This window comes from Sardina pilchardus, chromosome 5 (assembly GCF_963854185.1).
Source record: "Sardina pilchardus chromosome 5, fSarPil1.1, whole genome shotgun sequence".
Classification (NCBI taxonomy): Eukaryota; Metazoa; Chordata; class Actinopteri; order Clupeiformes; family Clupeidae; genus Sardina; species Sardina pilchardus.
In genome coordinates this window covers 10,184,491-10,203,964 of record NC_084998.1, presented here as the reverse complement: position 1 = coordinate 10,203,964, position 19,474 = coordinate 10,184,491, and the positions used below count along the sequence as shown (strand labels likewise).

Here is a 19,474-nt window from a genome sequence, read left to right as displayed (position 1 = left end):
TAAATAATCAGAGAACTGTGATTACATTGAATCATGACCAAATAATGACAATTACAGTAAATGACATCAAAGTCTGTGATACCTTTTCTTGATTCCATCCACTACTCTCAATACTATACATTATCGGGGGGCCCAGAATTATTGTTGGTCATAGGGCCAACATTTTCTAGCAGCGCCCCTGCTATTAAATCTAGGACTAGACTTAATTCATGTTTAGGAAACAGTCTCTAAGTGTCGGCTGAATGAAACACAACGAAGATCTAAAGTAGAAACATCATGGGGGTAGCATCAACAGTATAAAACAAAAACATGTTTGGGGTGTTTACTGTTTTGCAGCTCCTCATAGTCAGGAAACTGCACTTAAAGAGTTGACTGAGGTGAAGAGTTCCCTGACTAATCTGCAAGCCTCTATAACCTCACTCTCATCTGAACAACATAAGACAGGTGAGTCGTTCGCTCACTCTCATCTGAACAACATAAGACAGGTGAGTCGTTCGCTCACAGACTTTATATTTATCTAAGCCCAGACAGCCAAGAAGACATGACCTTGTCCATCGACACAGTGTATGTGACGATAAATTAAATATCAACCTTACCGTACGAACTTCATGGTAAACTTTACATTCATGCAAGTCTCTCATTGTTTTCAGCTGACCAGCAGAACAAAAGATTGACTGAGCTGGGTCATTCAGTCACTGATCTAAGTCAATCCCTCAAGGCCTCTTCTTTAAACACACAGCCATCTAATGTTACCGACACAGGTTTGTCCTATCATGTCGTATATATTTTGGGGGCTATCTCTAATGAACCATGATAAAATGAAATTCCATACAAAAACACTTTATTAAATACTGTTTATGCTAACTACTGTATAATAGAAAATATCTATGTACTTTCTGTTTTCAATAGCAAAACTGGACAGCAAGATAGCTCAAATCAGTCTAGATATTGTTGATGTATCCCATTCTCTAAATGCCCATTCAACTGATTTTCACGAAACAGGTTTGGTTGCTGATTGTTTTGAATAATATCACATTGCTATATTCTGAAGCTGGCATAATGATATCCCTTTCTTAAGATATACACAAACTGAATAAAAAAAAAAAAAATTATTCTGTATGAATGTAGTCTGAATGAAGCAGGACTAGCTGGTTTCTACTATTCTTTTACATCATAGTAAATACTCTTGAACACTAATACATACGTCAGTACTATGGGGTCACGATGGCCTGAGTTATTTAACTGTCATTCCAATTACTGTAATCTTTTGTTGTGAGCTGAGAGGTTCATGTATGTAAACGGACTCCTCTCTTTCCGTTAGTAAAGCATCAGGAATCCACACTGAATGAGCTGAAGGCTAAAGAAGACAACATCAGCTCCTTCTTATACTCCATCCCCTCAAAACTTCAGGAAACATCAGGAGGTTTGTCTGCACTTTCCACAAGTCTATACTACACTGACTTTAACAGGTACAAACATGTTTCGCTACATGTAATACTGAACGTTGTAATTGAGGCAAATGCTAAAAAATGCAATAATTGCTGATACAATACTTAGTCTAACTGCATCTAACTGCTTACATTGCATCAGATTACTTTAAATCACTTTCTACTTGAAGGACACTTGGAGAGCGTGAACCTCCAGGCCAATTGCTGTATGTTCTAATCTAGAAAATCAAACAACAACAAAATTGTGGGTCCAGCCCGCGATACACATCTGGTCACAAACGTGTACAGGTTCTTCATAAGGGAATGCTACACCAAGTTTTGTGAAAATAGTTTTTTATGTTTTTGCTTAATGCTAAAACAAGCACGCAACCCACCGCACAAATGAATGTGCAATGAAAACGTATACAAAGAATTACATTGAAATAATGTAATAGCATGTTTGTCCTTTAGATGAAAAACTTACAGCTTTGAACAACTTGACCAATGAGATACTGAGCAGCATCAGAAAAATGATTAAAGGTAGGCCTACACACTTCATGCACTCTAATCTCACATTACGCTAGCAAACAGGGCTACTGCCCACTCACTCTGAGGTATAGCCTGCTTGGCTAAAGACCAGCAAGTGTCTCATATTCATTCATCATTGAAGTGGTCAATCATTCAGCTGTCAAAGCACTGACTTAGTCTACCATTAAACATTTGATATTAATTTATTTGGACAAATTTTGATTTGTTTTGTTTTTGTATTGCTATCTTACAATTAATCAATTACAATCTCTCTCTCTCTCTCTCTCTCTCCTTCACTATCCATACAGATGATCCTAAATCAAAATGCCCAGAGGACTGGGATTTCTATTCAGCCAATTGCTACTTCTTTTCCGTTGATGATGCGCTGTCATGGCATGATGCTAGAGATTACTGTAAATCACAAGGAGCCTCTCTGCTTATTGTGACAAAGCGCAAAGAATGGGTTTGTTGGACTACATTTCAGAATCATGTAAATGCATAGCAGATTCAGTTGTACAGTATTAGGATCTGGTACCAAACTATTTTCAAGGATAATTTCATCAAAACCTCTTAAAATGAGCTATCATTCTATATTATGTATATTTTAGAAGAATGTAAAGGTGTAACAGTCATTTTTCTCCTTTGCAGTCCTATGTGACCAAAACCACCATGCCGAGGGATTACTGGGTTGGCCTCACGGATGAAAAGACAGGCACATGGAGATGGGTAGATGAAACACCTTATGTTATGGACCAAAGGTAAGGAACACACATTGTCGTCAGTCCAATACACATACAAACAAATCTTTTGCCAAATTAAAAGTCCAACAAAGGTTTATAGTCCCCCTGCTGAAAAAAACCCCCAGTAAAATAACCAGTGGTTTCCACTACATATAAAAAAGCTGATACTATCTAATCGCCAGTAGAGTGTGCTAGTCAGTCAAACAGAGAGAACCACACATGGATAGCCAGCAAACCACAAGTCTGCCGCAAGATGCATAAAAAAAAGCCTATAGGTCAAATTTCTACTTAAGATTTAATCTTGACTGTTCTCTATGATTCTATGAATATGAATATGAATACATTTTTACTTGTGTTTTCTGAAATTGTGGCACCTTTGTACTTCCATATGTTTCCCAATCAACACGTATGAAAATGTGCTCATGACTAAGTATTAATAGCTGCTGTCCATGTAAACAGTACTGAAATAGCTATAGACTAATAGATAGGTAGATAGGTGACGTCACAATAGTTTTTGAACGCCATAGAGCATCAGAACATAAAAGCTGGCGTAAGTTAATATTTAAGCAATAAGCCCCTCGAGGCCGTTCTATATCGTGAATATAGCACAGCTGAGGGGTGTTGTTAGGCACGAAATGAGCAAAGCAAAGGGAAAATATACAATAGCATCAAACGCGATGGATTCTCCAAAGCCCTGGTGTGTAAACTACTGGGGTTAAAAGATCTGCACACAAAATGGGAGAATTAAGCTGTAAGAGTTTGAAATCTCTTTTATCTGTAGGCACTGACATAAAAGACTTCATGAACTCTGTGAACACTTATTTAATTATTTACATGAGATGATTTATAGAAAAGTTGAGGGTTCATGTCAAATAATACTCCTTTTATTGATGGGTCGCCAAGAAACACAGGATGTGTTCAGCAATAGACGTCTACTGTATTTGCTGGAAGCTTATCTAACAATAGTTTTATAGTACAAACGTGATCTATGAGATACTATTTTGATTGTTGACTCTTCTTCACTCTCTGGTTGTAGTACATGGAGGGAGAACCAGCCCGATAACTGGACTGGCCATACTTTGGGAGGAACAGAGGACTGTGCATATCTGACATGGACTGGAAAGCTAAATGATGGCCACTGTGCTAAGAAGTATAATTATGTCTGTAAAAAAGCTGCCTCAATTTCTTGACCACCATATAGTCAGATGATCAGATCTATACCATTACTGAAGACATACTTTCATCTGAATTCATCTGTAACATTTGACACTAAATAGATTTTAAAAAATACTGTATATTGAAAGTTTTGAAATATCTTTGTATCACTGTTAATCACTTACATACAAAGACATATCTTTGTATCACTGTTAGGAATGTTAATTTTGCAGTAAAAAGGAGAATTCAGCACTGGCCATTTTTGATTGGACAGGCCCCACTCTTTCCAATTAAGCATGCCACTGTCATATGAGCAATACAATGTTGGCAACACTGTGTGGCTGTTTGCTGTTGGGAGTTCACTGTAAACATCATGCTACTAAAACTTAATTCATGACTTCTTTTACAGAGATTGGAATTTAACATAAACAGTAAACAGTTACTTACAGTACCTTGTCATTTCTACACAAGTAGTCTGGTCTTTGAGGGGACGATGTCAAAATCCAACAAAATCTTAAGGGTAGAAATGAGAATTAATGGAGTACAGCTCTCATGATTTAATCAACACATTGCTGTCTGTATTTGTTACTTCATAACTTATTTTACGTAACTGGCAATTGAACATACCAAAGCGGACAGACTAAAATAGTGAACAGTAACTTACCCAGTCAGTTCCATATACAAGTAGACTGGTCTTTGATGGGAAGATGTCAAAATCCAACATTTCATAACATTAAGGGTAGAAATGAGAGGAAAATATCCTGGAGTGCAGTTCCCAATATTTAATCAACTACACGTGTGATGTCTATTAAGGGGAACACGCCAACATCTTGGGAAATTAGCTTCTTTGGAGTTAGATAAGAGGACACAGATCCTCCTCTTCCCTATGCATGTGTAGCAGGGTTAATATATGCCTCTCTGAATTTCCCCACTCATGTTGATCTTTCTTTCTGAGTGTTCTTTTTTTTTTTTTTTTTACAAATATTTTTCAGGGGATTGTATGCCTTTAATGCGACAGGACTGTGAAGGGAATGGGAAAGAGAGATGAGGTGGGGATGGATGTTTGGAAATTATTTGGGTTGAACTCCAGACCCAAATGTGGTATGGGCGTCCCTCTGTGTGCTCAATTTGCATTCAGTGGGTGTGGCAGGGTGGGTGCACTATAGGATACTAGATAGGGATACTACTTTCCCTTTAGCTCCTCCCGAAGGAAAATCCATATGTGGATGTATATGTTGTGTAGTTCCTACACAATAAACAAAGCTATTATTGCAAATACATTTTTTAAAAATGTCCATTACCACTGGTGAATGCCATGTTCAAGTTTCGCTTTTTTACATTCCATAATGTGTGTAGTGCAAAGCTGGTAAACATAGTACAACAAGGACATAGGGCCGCAGGAGCATATCTTTTATAATGTTCCCATTATGTGTGGTATGAATCTGGGGAGCATGAGAATGACCAGTTTTAGCTTTCTTGCTAGAGCACCTGTCTCCACTCCCATCTGAAAGTTGAAAGTTCATGTTTGGCATTTGACTGTGCTTGTCTACACAATGACTTTCCATTGGTGTATAAAGTTGAAATATCAACTCTGACTGGGTGACGTTTGTCTACACAGGGCACATAATGCAGAAATGAACTTCCCAGAATCATCTAGGAATTTACAAAAAAAATTGATGTTTGGAAACAGGGAAGTGAAAATGTCCGACACTGCATCTTTTTATCTCAGCTTGTGAAGTAAGGAACGCTCAGAGGCCCACAACAAATCATAACATCCCATCAACTTTTAGGTGCAGTATTAATGGCTAAAGTGGGATTTGGCAGGTGGGGGAACCCTAATATCCAGTGTCGGAACAAAGGAAAAACAAGATTTTTGGACAAGAATTTCTAGTATCTTGGTCACCTCTGTGGCTACTTTCACATCCAGTCAAAACAGCTCCCATATGATTTGTACCAGGGCCATCACTAGACCTAACTGCACCGTGGCACAAGTCCCCCTAGGGGGGGTCTGGGAGCACGCTCCCTGTCAGCAATTGTTGTATAATTTAATGTTTAAATGCATCAATCTAGTGTAAGAGGTTAGACTTGCTTATTATTTCATCTACGGATGGACATATTTGTGCTGTAGCCCAAATTTTGCACTTTTGCACAGATTTTTAACAATACACAGAAGTGGAACAGTTATGATGACACTACAATAAATTCACAACTACAAAGCATATTTGCTGAGTTTCACAGTTCAGAAATGGTCAAAATAGTATACATTTCAGCACTCCATGAAATAATGCAGAAGTGGACGCCTTGTTCAGTTAGTTCATCTAAGATAAGATAGTTCATAATGGCTGTCTTTACATCTTCTTTTTTCATGACTAGCCCCGTTTACATGGACACTTCTATTCCGATTAGAAACGGAATAAATGCCTAATCGGAATAGAAATGACCCATATAAACACCCTGTTCCGAACAGAATTCCTGATCGGAATAAAATTCTGATCGGAATGAAAGAGGTGGTTTATTCCGTTCCTATTCCGAATAAACTATCATGTATACACCCGATCGGATTGAACTTGTTTCGCGCATGCTCATTGCTCATCTTTTCAACATGAACAAGACTCTATTTCGTGGAAATAAAGTCTCTGATTGCTATTTAGGCTACTGTCGCTGTCATGATCACAGTGTGATCACCCACAACGTTTTGCTAACACTACGGACAACTAACTTTGACAACTATCTTTGACAAAAGTTTTCTGAGACAAACAGTTCTGCGCAAGCGTGAAGTCAAGAAAGATACATTAGGGATGCCTCTCATTGGGCTTTCCTCCCTGGTTCCTCGGGCCTCGATCCTCACTGATCTACATAAAGAATGATGGGGCGAAAACAATGGGATAGTCTATCCAGTGTTATTATAGATCAGTGGGAACGCTCTTCGAGGATCGAGGAGGCATGTTGAGACGCACCTGACACACATTTAACGTCAAGTTAAGAGTCGCGAGAGTTACGGAGTTACAGACACAGTAAAAGATGGCATCAAGAAATTGGTCGGACAGGGAGACGAGAGTTTTGATAAGCGTTATGAAACAGCACAAGATAATTGACAGACTTGATGGAAGAAAATTCAAAAACGACGAGCTGTTCAAAAAAGTCAATGAGACTTTGAAAGAATTGAACATTGTCAGGTCCGTCAGTCAAATTCAGAATCGATGGAAGTCCCTGAAAGCAAATTACTATAAGGCGAAGGGTGACACCAGTCGGTCGGGAGCTTCTCCGGCAAAGTTTGTTTTCTTTGAGGCGATGGCAGATCTGCTGGGAGGACGTCCGCTCTCCAATGTTGAGGGGGTCGATGTGGGGATGGAAGAAGACGAGGAGGAGGTTAATGTCGAATTATCTGGTAAGATATCGTGTTGTGTTGTGTTGTGTTGTGTTGGTTAATGTCGAATTATCTGGTAAGATATCGTGTTATGTTGTTGTTGTGTTGTGTATAGCCCACCTGCTTCTAGCTAGCAGCTAGCTGCTACTGTTCACACAGGACAACTGCAATTAGCTACATAGTGGATAGGTTATTGTGTGTAAGCTAGGCTACTGCAGATTAGTGTCGGACTAAAAACAGGCCATTGAAAATGATGAAATGTCTGTACTATGCAACATAAGCAATTATGTAATTAAGTAGTAGCAGATACACTTATAGAAAAAACATTGGTACTGGCCCTTGGGGTTGCGGGATACTGGGAAATGGACTAGCAGGCTAGCTAATAGCAACTGCCATCACCAGCCTCTCGACTAGTCTAGTGGGTTGTTTTATGTTATGGTTGTGAGTTGTGACCAAGATCTTTTCCCTCAGATAAGGAGCTCAGCAGCGCTGATGAAGAGCTGGATGGACAAGAGAACTCTGTGGACAACTTGGAGAGCAGCATTGAAGAAGAGAACTCTATTGATCACAGCCTTTCAGGCACTGCAAAAAAAAGCAAGTTGCATCTCTCTCTATCTATCTATCTATCTATCTATCTGTCTGTGCCTGTGTCACTGTATATGTGTTTGGTTGAGGTGCGCACATCCACAGAAACAATAATCCAGGTGCCTGACAAAAGTGGTAGACAATGTGATAGATTGGTCCGCACACTGGGTATAAGCTCCAAAATACACTTTATTTTAATACATGAAGGCAACGTTTTGAACCTCCAGTGGGATCTTCCTCAGGCCTGATGAGGAACATCCCACTGGAGGATCAAAACGTTGCCTTCATGTATTAAAATGAAGTGTATTTTGGAGCTTATACCCAGTGTGCGGACCAATCTATCACATTCACTGTGTATGTGTTCCACACATAACTAATGAGGGAGTCCAGTGTCAAGTTTTGGGCTGTTTGGACAAACAATTCTAACAATACTGTTAAGGGAAACTAAGAACAGGGACATTAGCCCATGTCCCTGTTCTTTGAGGCTACCAGGTGTTGTTGATGGGTATCAAGCTGCCAGCTGACACTAACAGATGTGGATATATGGAAAGGAAATTCTCATGTCCTCACCAGTTAGTGCTGGCTGCTAATTCGCTATTTGGTCTATACCAGGGGTGTCAAACATAAGGCCCTTCACATCATGTCATGCGGCCTGATACAAAACCTTGAAAGGAATGGTAGTTATGTGGTCTGCATTTTTCTTATTATGTTTGCGTGACAATCGCCTATTTGCAGTTCCACGTGCATGCCATGCCACTATTGAACTCAACCGACTCAACAAATTAATATGAGAACACAGACATGTTAGTATTGTTATGTACAGAAACACAAGAACATTTTTGTTACCCGACTGCTTGTGGTCAGGCATATAGACGAGGCAGCTCTCTGAGGAAAGCCTAATGCTACGGCCCATTGATAAAAATGAGTTTGACAACCCTAGTCTACATGATGACATTTTGTCATTCTCATACCAACCGATACCACTTGCCAATGTGAAACAACAGGGCTATGGGTTAATTCACTCCAGATAATACATTTAAATAAAGCAGAGTAGCCTCACATTCTCCCAGTACAGTGCTTTAATGGGGTGGAGGAAAACACTTTTATATGCTCTCATACAGTATCTGCTCTTTTGTCACAGGAGCAAAACCAAAGACGGCTTCTGGCTACCAAAGAGCCCTGCAAAATTGGTCTGCTGAACAACGGGAATTTTTAGAGGCTATGCAGAAGAGTCATCTTGAGAAGGTGGAGGTGCAACAACAAAACGCAAGGGAGCACGAGGAAAGGATGTTTATGTCGTTTATGGAGGAGAACACCAGGTCCAATGAAAGACTTCTCACCCACCTCTTTGAAGGGTTGAGGGGAATGCTGTCCCACCCTGCCCAGGGAGCCACACATCCCCACCATCATCCCCACCCTCATCCTCACCCTCATCCCCACCTATATCCATACCCAATGATGCCCCACCCACACCCACCTCTCCCCACAGCCACCCCTCAAAATGCATACCTGCGGGCACAAACGCCTGACTTTGTGCTACATGACCTGGATGTGGACAATTAACCATAAATTCATAATTATTTATTGTAAACTTATTTATTGCCTATTTATTGTTTATTATTTTCTCCCAATGCTTTTGCAGAAACCACAGCATGTTATGCAATTCTATGAAAAAGGATAGAAACTGACACATGTTTTGTGAAATAATAATTATAATTTAATAAGCTATTTGCTATTACCATTAAACATTAACATTTCATGAGATATGCTTGCTGGTGTTCTTAATGGTAATGCCCAGTGCGCAGTGGGAAATGGGCAGCCATGTATCTGGTCAGGGCCTCTCTTGCGCTTGTATCCAATGTACCATCATGGCAGTTGTGTGGTCGATTAGGCTGTGGGTTATTTGCAGAATTTGGTTCTTCCATCCAATTTGTACTTGGGAAATCATTTTCAATTTGGCAGAAATTATGGAGGGCACAGCAGGTGGCTATCATGAGGGGTGCAAATTTATAGTGGAAGTCACTTCTTTTTAGCAACACTCTCCATCTGGACTTCAAGATGCCAAAAGACATCTCTACACCCACTCGGACTGAACTTAAATATACATTGAAAGACTCCTGCTCTGGAGTTAAATTTGGTGAGTTTATATAACCTTTCATAAGCCAATTAAGGAGGGGGTATGCAGGGTCCCCAACGATTTGGAGGGGAATCTCCTCTCCTTCGACGTTCTTCACTCCCTAAAGAAGTAGAAACGGTGAAATTCAAGTGGATCTAGTAGCCATGTTAGTGAATTGCAAAACTTAAACAGAATAAGAAACTAATTGACATTGATACTCACCCTTGGTAGCAGATGAGCCCTCTTGAAAAGGTCTGACTGTCGCAAGACATTAGCATCATGAGCACTCCCTGGCATCTTGCAACTTATGCTCCTAAAACTTAAAAAAAAAAAAACATTTTTATGTTGGATGTGCAGTTTTGAGCTACAGGTTCTGTAGATGTAAAGACTGATATCTTATGTTTTTTTTTTTTAGCAAGACTAGGAGTTCACTTACCAACATCTGTCGTCCACAACAGCCTGGAGTACATAGGATGGCCAGCCTTTTCTGTTCACAAAGTCCCTGTACCCATTTGATGGAGGGAGGACAGGGATGTGGGTGCCATCTATCAATCCCATTATTTGGGGAATGCCATGGGCCGCTTGAAATCGTCTTGCAATTTCTTCTGCTTCCTCCTCGGTCGGCATTTTTATAAGCAGTTTAATCGGCCCCTTCAGCATGCCTTTACAGAACATGTACACGAATTTTTTTACAGAACTCTTGTGTACGCCAAACTGATTGGCTACAAGTCGGTACTCCGCGCAGCTCCCAAGACGATACAAAACTATGGCAACCCGCATCTGTAGAGGTATTGCCTCCCTTACGGTGACATCATCCGGAGCCATGAAACTTTCTGTCAATCCACATAACTTAGCAAATGAGTGGCGCGATAGCCTGAAATTAACTTTCCACTCGGCGTCAGTGAACTCTTGCAGGACTACTCTCTCCCACCATACTTTGCTGCGGACCTTCATCCAGCATTCACGGGACTTTGGCGGAGGTACGGGTACAAGGTCAATGACGCTTGTCAATTGCAGTCCGCTATTATAGATATCGGCGTCTCGCTGTCGCCTTCTCCTCCGCATCGCCCCCAGCAACACTACAGCATTGTTTTGTTTGTACAGAAGGAAGTACACGAAAAGTAGAACAGACAAAACGATAATGTTTTGGATCTCCATTTTTTCTTTTTTACGGTTAAAAACGGCCACAAATTCTATTCCGATTAGGAATTCTACGGCGCATGAAAACACCTATCGGAATGGAATGTGATCCATGTAAACAGAAGACAAGAACATTTCATTCGGAATAGTTTATTCAGAATAGAAAAAAGTCGTACATGTAAACGGGGCTACTGTCTGGGCTAAACGTCCTCTGAGAAAGTGTGCTTCTATACTCTTTGATCAAGGTTCACCCCACTGTTGTCAGGGATATGTTTTGGCAACGTGTGATGTAATCTTCCATTACCATGGTAAAGCGGAATGTTTGTCAGAATGTTGAGAGTGGAAAAGTTCACAAAAGGTCAATCAAAAATCTGCTTTATTTTAATGCAACGGATGAGAACACTTTACTACCTGATGTAGCCTAGTAGTTCTTATTATCATTCAGTGGCGTCACCAGCCGATTTTACCGGGGCTTCAGCCCGGGGTAATTTGAGCCGAGCCCGGGGTAAAATTTTTAATGCTTGAATCTATCAGCCAGTTTAAAAATCAACCAGCATTTGCCTGGTGCTAAATGTTGAGCACCACTAGTAGGCTAAGCAAGCTATCGATTGGCATCACAATACAACACTGGCTACACGTTTCTACATGGGCTAGCCCAGTGTTTGTTTCTCAATCTATGGGTACTGGGCCGCGAGAAGATTATTTCCATCGCGCCGCCGGCCGACTCTCTCTGCCTTCTCCGAGAGACGCACCATGCAGCCGCGGCCGCACACATTCTTTTCGGTCATATTGCTGCGAGATATTTTCGCATAGAAATAACAGGCATATCACATGAAACTACGTAACCTGACCTTTACAGTGGCACTAGCCACTAGTTTCTATGATGAGCGGTTCGCGAGATACTTAGCGTTGAAAATTACAGTTACATACAAAAATGAATGTCACATGAAGTTCTGCGCCATACCAATTCTTCTCTGTGAAATATCTCATGATTTCGTTACTGCCCTATGGCAAACTGCATATCAAAATAAACAGGAGATCCTACTGATTCCAATGGCGTATAGAATGTATCTGTATAATTAGCGGTAATCACGAGAAATCCTTTTTGAAATAACATCACATTTCTGCATTTTTTCATACCTCCCCATTTCCCCCACTTCAAAATAATTTATTTTTCATATCAGAGGTTGTATTCAGACCCCTGTTTGTCATATAGCCATGGCAGATGCTTGATATGAATCGTTGGTAGGACTATGTGTTTGTCTACACACATTCTGAGAGGAGCAGATGAGTAGGCTAGGCTTAAAAGTTCAACTTCGAAAAGGAAAATTGTTTGTTTTGATTTAGACCTACAATATGCTATATCTACTCAGACTCCTTGTCATCCACTGGTAGTACACTGTAGTGTGTCTCTGGATAGTATAAGCGTATGGGTAGTTGTAACAGCTGTAGTCAGATAAGCCTAATTTTTCTCTCAATAGTGCTCTTCCTATAAGTAGGCTATCTTGTGTTCCTTGTAAAAAATACAATGTAGGATTATAACATTATAATTTAATAGGCTACTGTAGATCCTCCATTGCCTTCTTCATTTCGCGCACCCCTTAAGGCCCCGGTACAGTTCACGCACCCGACTTGTCGTGCGACATGTTGACGTCACGGGGAACGTTGTAACCATGTATACTTGCGCGTGGTAGTCGCGACACAATTTGCAGTATTCTCCTGAACGGAGGCACGGTATCCATTGACGTTAATGGCAGTAGCAACTAGCTTCTTTGCTGATATTTCAGACTTAGCTTGCACAACTGAAGGATTAGCCTACCATCTCGTTTATGAGATGAGCTTGTGTAGGCTAATCTCCCTAAATGGAAAGATATATTTTTTTTTTAGGTCTAGCAGATATCCTTTGGTTGAAAATAAATCTCTTCCTTACCTTTTGCTGGAATACTTATGTGCCTCGGTCCTAGTCATTTCCCCCTAATATCCTCCTGTTGCAACTCGGTAACTTCGTTAACTTATCCAACGTAGTTCACGACTGTAAACAAATCAGTCATCCAAACGGCAACTCTCGCTGCAGCCTAGCCAAGTTAACTTCCCACTTTTCAAACTTACTATTATTCAAACTTCATGACTACAGTCGTTTTTAAAATGAATGGGCTTATTTAAGATGTTGGATAGGCTATATGATAATGCCTGAATGTGGTTTATGTGGTTGATGACTGTATAAGGACACTGGCTCCGTGAGCTTGGCTTCAATCTCTTCCTAGTTGTCGTGCGAGGTTGGCGCGCGCGGCTGATAAAAAATGTTCGGTGTCCGACAGGTCGGCGCGCGGCTGAAATGTGGCTTGCGACACAGGAAATTACGTCATTTTGACGTCACATTGTCGCGCGACAGGTCGGGTGCGTCGAGTATAGGCTACTTCTAGCATTAATGTCCCCTTAAAAAAAAAATTCGGCGCGCGCTGCGCGCGCGCATTGACACTAGGGGCTAAGCCCAGGTTGTCCTTAAAGTCTAGAAACGCCCCTGTTATCATTTATCTAGTTAATTTTCTTCTCTTCTAGTTGGCAGAGCTTTACATTTGACAAAGCTCTTGAACATGGCCAAACACTCCCATAGACTGAGGTCATTTGAGTTATTTTCATGACATTAATCTCGCACTATTGTTATGGCAATCATTGCAGGAAAAAGGAGAGAAGGTTTTCAACATATTGGTTGAACTCAGTATTTCATAGACCATTCGATTTCACAATGTTAGTTCTGTTTTGATCCCCTTTTCATCCAAGTGGACACGACTGTTTGTTATGGCATTTTGTAGGACCTTCCCCATCTTGATAATTGAGAAGTGAAAGTATGTTATTGTGAGTCAACTGCGATATCTGCAACTGCATATCATCAATTTAGGCCAGGGGTGCCCAAATACTTCCCCATCAAGGGCCAAAAATGAATCGGGGTGGAGAGTTGCGGGCCAAAAGTAAATGTTAAAAAGTCGTGAACCATTAAAATGAAATGTATTGCATATTTGTGCAAAATTAACATTCTATAAAAAGTAGCCTAGACTATCGTACTGTAGGCTACTAGAAATACAGCCTACTCTTTACTGTGATGGTCTTTGCACTGTGTTGTAGGCCTAATGCAAATACTCTTTAGTTTACTGTGATTGTTTGCACTAGCCTAATTGTATTAATGCAAATGCAATGTGTACAGCATTAATACACATAATCCAGATATTAAATTTAAAACAAATAGATTTTATTGAGAAATTACAATTGGACCATTCAGATTAGCTAGCTTCAGGCGTGCCTGCAGGTGAGACTACAGCGATAGCCGACGCACTCTCCATATCAGGCTACCTACTAACGAGGGAGAATTTCCCCTGTGTACATAAGTGGACTAATTCTCCCGTTAACTGCATGACAGTAGTCTTTTCACAATGTTATGTAAAAAAACCCACGTTATCAAAATCAACTTTTGAACTAATCAACAACGCCGATACAAGACGCACACACGCACACCTTTTGTTAGAGCGGGTGAGTGAATAACAGCGCGCACACCCAAAGTTGTAGGCTAGGCTACTTGTTGTTTTGCTTTACTTTCAGTGGTTGCTGGTTATTAGCATACAATGTTAAACTAATTCACTAACCGAGACTTCAAGGATCATGGATAGATAGTTAATTGATAAAGAACGAAAACAGAAAGGAGGCAGCAAACCTAGAGTTATTTCATATGGGCAAGGTGAGCAAAATTGGTGTGCTTGTCAAAACGCTAACATTAGCCTACAGCTTGATAATGTTAAAGCTCAAGCGCTATTTAAAGCCATACACAACGATAAAATAGATCTAAGTTAGATAAGTGTGCGTACCATGACATTAATTCCTGCATGCGGTAGACTACGTCCCGGGGTGCGAAATTACGAATCCTACTATGGCCTCCCGGGGTTCTCCTCAGCCTTCCTCACTCTTGTCGTCAACATATCACTGACAGGCGCTCAATAGCGCCCCCCTACCGCCCCATCTAAAACAATGTTAAACGGTGGCTAGATAGTGAAATGTTTTTTAGTTTTTTAGTCCATAAAACGCTAAGACGGAATGAAAGAGCGGGCAAAAAAATCGGTTGGACAGTTTGGACAGCCCTGATTAGGCACTTTACTGAGATATTAGCAACTTTTCATAACATTATAAATAAACAAAAAACAAAACAATCTAAAGAACACACATCCACATACATAGCCTAATCAAATCAAACTTTACCTCAGACAACAAAAAAAGTTATCAGTATCACCCAATGCCCTTATACAGCTTCTGACAGGGTTTATTTTCCAATGCTGAGCAGTGGACTACCACTGGACCATACCATCCACCAGTGGACTAGGCCTATAGGCCTACATGATCTCTTGCAGTTGAACATGTGAACTTTTCAAATATTGTGTCCTATCAGGAGTGAAACCTTTCAATGTACAATGTAATGTCTTATAGTAAACCGGTGCTGCTCATAAAGCACAAATTAAATTCCCATTCTGTTGTGGAGAAAGGGAACTGAAAGTGTCAAATGTGTGAGATTTGATTTGCGTCACCACCCATCTCCCTAAATTATAAGACCCTAGATAGGCTACTCTTCCTTGCACAAGACAATGTCTTTAGTGGCGGTTGATGCAGGACACAAAAAATCTACAGTCATGGGGGAAGAAAGTGCTTTGGAATATAAGAACATGGAGTTAGAGGAGGGGAGATCACGACGGTGGAGAGGTGAGAATGAATGAGTCTTAATTGGTTTGTGCTCAGGTAGTCTGGTATGTTTCAAGTCAAGTTTAGTCTGGTTTATTTATATAGCACATTTCATAATTCACAGTACTTTACATATTGCACAGTTACACATTAACGGTTCTAAGATGTTCAGTAAAGTTTAATAAGAGTTGAAGAGAGGTAGCCTAATAGTGTTGTATCGAGAGAGTGATAGAGCGATTGAGTGATTGTTTAATTAATTAATTAATTAGTTAATGTGGGTTTATTTATCTTCAGGCCACCTCCCACTGCTCAGTATTTGTTAAATTGTACATTTATTGGGAAATAAACCAAACTAACAGTAGGGGAGAGCCGGGTCGATTGAAACGCGGGACGAAAGTAACACAGCGATTTCCTCGAAAACCATGCACATCTGAAATGTCATATGTCGTCAGTTTGTTCAACACACAAGACTTGCCAACCACGGGAAATCTCGTGCCATGACGTCATCGAATTCCAACGTTATCCCCGCAAACCTGTTTTTGACACCGGCAAGTAAAATCTTATGTGCGGTAATTTTTTTGTGATCACAACTCGTGTTTATTGTTTCATGCAATGATCACATGACCATACGAGAGATGAATCATTACTTAAACATGTCTGAAAGTGTTAAATGTCAGCATTTTGAGGTTTAGAAGCAAAATATGTTTAAGTGTTAGTTAGCACTGTCGGGACGATTGAAACAGTTGTTTCAATCGTCCCGAACTATCAATGCAAAAAAAATAAAATGTTTCAAAATAAAAGAGGAAGATCAATTGTGAATCCCTCATCAAGGCTTACAACGGGAAATAAGTAAATTAGATGGAAATGTAGTCATCAGCATGGTATAAAATGAAGAAATGTGAGTTTAATCGAAACGCGTATCTCGACATTGACGCACACGGAAAAATACATTTTTTGACCTACTTATATTTTGAAGAATCAGGTGAAATTTTAGCCATGACAAGTACAGAAGTATGTTGTTAGGTATGTTTCATAAAAACTAGAGTAAAGTCAATGGTTTCTGTTTACAATATGCTGTTTCATTCGTCCCGCACATGTGTTTCAATTGACCCGACTGGGTGGGTCAATTGAAACAAATGACAACTTACGTTCAAAGTTAAAAAACAACGCGATCACTCAAGGTGTATATGAAATTACACTGGTAACTAAGAGAGGACACATGTGAGTTGTTGATCATATGACAACATTATTTGTATCCCTTTCACCTGTTTTGAAAAAGACGTTAAACTGAAAAGTGTTTCAATTGACCCTGCTCTCCCCTAACACTTCAACTGACGTCTCAGTCTCCATCAGTAAGCGTACATCTTACGATGTACATCGTACATCACTCTGCATATGACAATAAAATTGAATAACAAAAGCAAAGTGTAACAGCAAATAAAAGCCTGAAATGGCCATTGTTAAAAATAGTTAAAAAGTAAAGTGCATACGATGTTTGGTGTGTCTGTGATGTATTGGGTCAGGTCAGGAAAGAGATATCTCAAAGGTCACATTACCAAGCTCTGTGAGGTTGATGTGAAACATCATAACACAGCAAACACAACAAATAATCTCTCTGTGTTTCTCTTTCCCTCTCTCCCCTACATCATTCAGAAGACACGTCTGTCAAGGATATAAAGTCTACTCACAGTCGTTGTTGGCGCTCAAATGTGTGTTCCATCATCAGGAGCTTGCACACTGCTCGAACAAACGCCAACAAACGCCAACAAACACGGATGACCACGAACAGTTTGGTCAGTGTGGACGGTCAGTCCGCGTTTGTTTGTCACTGTCTGACAGAGTCCGAACGAGTTCGACATGTCGAGTCCGGTCCGGTAAAGTTTTAGAATGTTCGTGCAGTGTAGACACTTTTCCAACAAACTCCAACAATCGGACCCCTTGTTGGCTTGACAACTAGGCTCAGCCTGCATGCATAACATCCGCGAGCGGAAACTTATATTAGGCTACTTGTAGCCTTATTCACACGCATCTCCTGACTCACTCGTAAAAAACAGCAGCATCGATAAACATAAACTCTGCCGGACGTTTCTAGGGGGAGGCTGCGGAGTGCCTTCCCAGAGGGAACCCCCTGCAACCACAGAGAAATTATAGGCCTATGCGACGGTGCAAAATGCACACTCATTCTTCTCTGTCGGATTGCTCACGAAGTTCTTGTCACACTGATATGCGTGTCACTTGTTTACAGAGCACGATCTTAGATTTCCGATGGCATTAAATACTAGTGGGTGTAATCAAGGGTTCGCGAGAAAATCAACGTGAATTTAGGCTAGGCTACATGCAATCATTCTGCACATTATCTGCGACGGGCGACAAATGCAAAATACACATTTCTTCTGTGTTGGATTGCTCACGAAGTTCTAATCACATTGATATCACACGCATATCATCTGACAGAGCACGATCTAGCAGTTTAAATAGGCCTAATTGCTGTAGCAACCGATTCGCGAGAAAAATCAACCTGACTGGTTGATCTGATCTTTATGTAACCCAATGAATTGACCCTTGCCATTATGATGCGCAAAACAAACCAGAGGGCGCACGAGAACATCTAAATGTAAACAACTGGAAACCGTCAATCAGCGTATTTGAAGAAAAAGCTCTACGTCTGATGATACACGGCGAGAGAAGCTCAAGAAGAGTCTAAAACACGAGCACTTGTAAACTTGGATAAATTGATATGAACACTTGGATATTTTGATGAAAACACGATAGCCTATTTGGACACTTCCACTCGACCATTGAAACAACATAAAGATCATCTTCGGTGAGTTGCAAGTCACAACTGAACGCAAACAGATTGTGTAGGCCTATCCTAATAAGAGCCAATTATTTAGTGCACCTTAATTTGCCCTAAAACAGACCACCACCATTAAAGAAGAAGGAAGAAAGAAGACTTTCCCCGTTACAAAGACTTTCCCCGTTACATTTGTAGCTACTGGAATCCTGGTGAGCGAACCAAACACTTAAGATAAGCTAGCCTACCATAAACATTTAAAACCAGTCAGGACACCCGATCTGTAGATCGACTTTAAAGTTCGTGTGATGTATAACTTGTTTGACAATTTAATTATTTAATGTGTTTGTTAAAAGAATTGTAAGCTCCGGTTTTTTTGTTAGCCGTTGACTCAGGCTACATGGCGTCCACGGAAGCCATAGCAACCAAGCTAAACGTAAACAGATTTATTAGCCTACTCCTACGGCATTATGCCGCTGTTGTTATTCAAACTCAAGTTAGTTATAGTATATATGTTATTGTTATGACAGAGATTGAAATTAATAAGAGTTCTGTACAATTTTGTGCAGACTGGTTTTTTATTGTACCCGATCAAACCCCGTTGCTTCACCCTTGGAACCTTGGATTTCCCGTCTGGATTTTCCCCGTCGTCTTGGATTCGATTCATCATCATCATCATCATCTACATCAACTTGCCCTTCCTGTTGGACTGCCTGTCACATATCACCATCCCCTTACTACCCTTGTGATTGTGGTAGGATCTGGACATTACACCTTGCACAAGTTGGATTGAATCTTTCCCCCTTTTAATTTCTTTTGTTTATTATTTTTTGAGTGCACTCATATTTTATTTTGTTGGTTTTCATTTAGTTTAAATGATAATCTATAATAGGATTTAGTATT

At 40.3% G+C, this 19,474-nt stretch overlaps 2 protein-coding genes and 1 long non-coding RNA gene across 3 annotated transcripts in view; all 3 read left to right on the top strand.

The window, feature by feature from the left end:
• Positions 1-19,474, top strand: part of LOC134080113 (asialoglycoprotein receptor 1-like) — a 56,522-nt gene that overhangs the window by 19,295 nt on the left and 17,753 nt on the right. The window lies entirely within an intron of this gene.
• On the top strand, positions 908-3,996 carry LOC134079494 (uncharacterized). The gene is made up of 5 exons (XR_009939072.1): positions 908-1,002; positions 1,322-1,423; positions 1,899-1,967; positions 2,264-2,713; positions 3,732-3,996. It is a non-coding gene; the product is annotated as an uncharacterized LOC134079494 (long non-coding RNA).
• On the top strand, positions 6,878-9,538 carry LOC134079493 (homeobox protein slou-like). The gene is made up of 3 exons (XM_062535575.1): positions 6,878-7,238; positions 7,689-7,811; positions 8,944-9,538. The coding sequence occupies exons 1-3, from the start codon at positions 6,923-6,925 to the stop codon at positions 9,363-9,365; spliced, it is 861 nt and encodes a 286-aa protein (XP_062391559.1). The 5' UTR covers positions 6,878-6,922; the 3' UTR covers positions 9,366-9,538.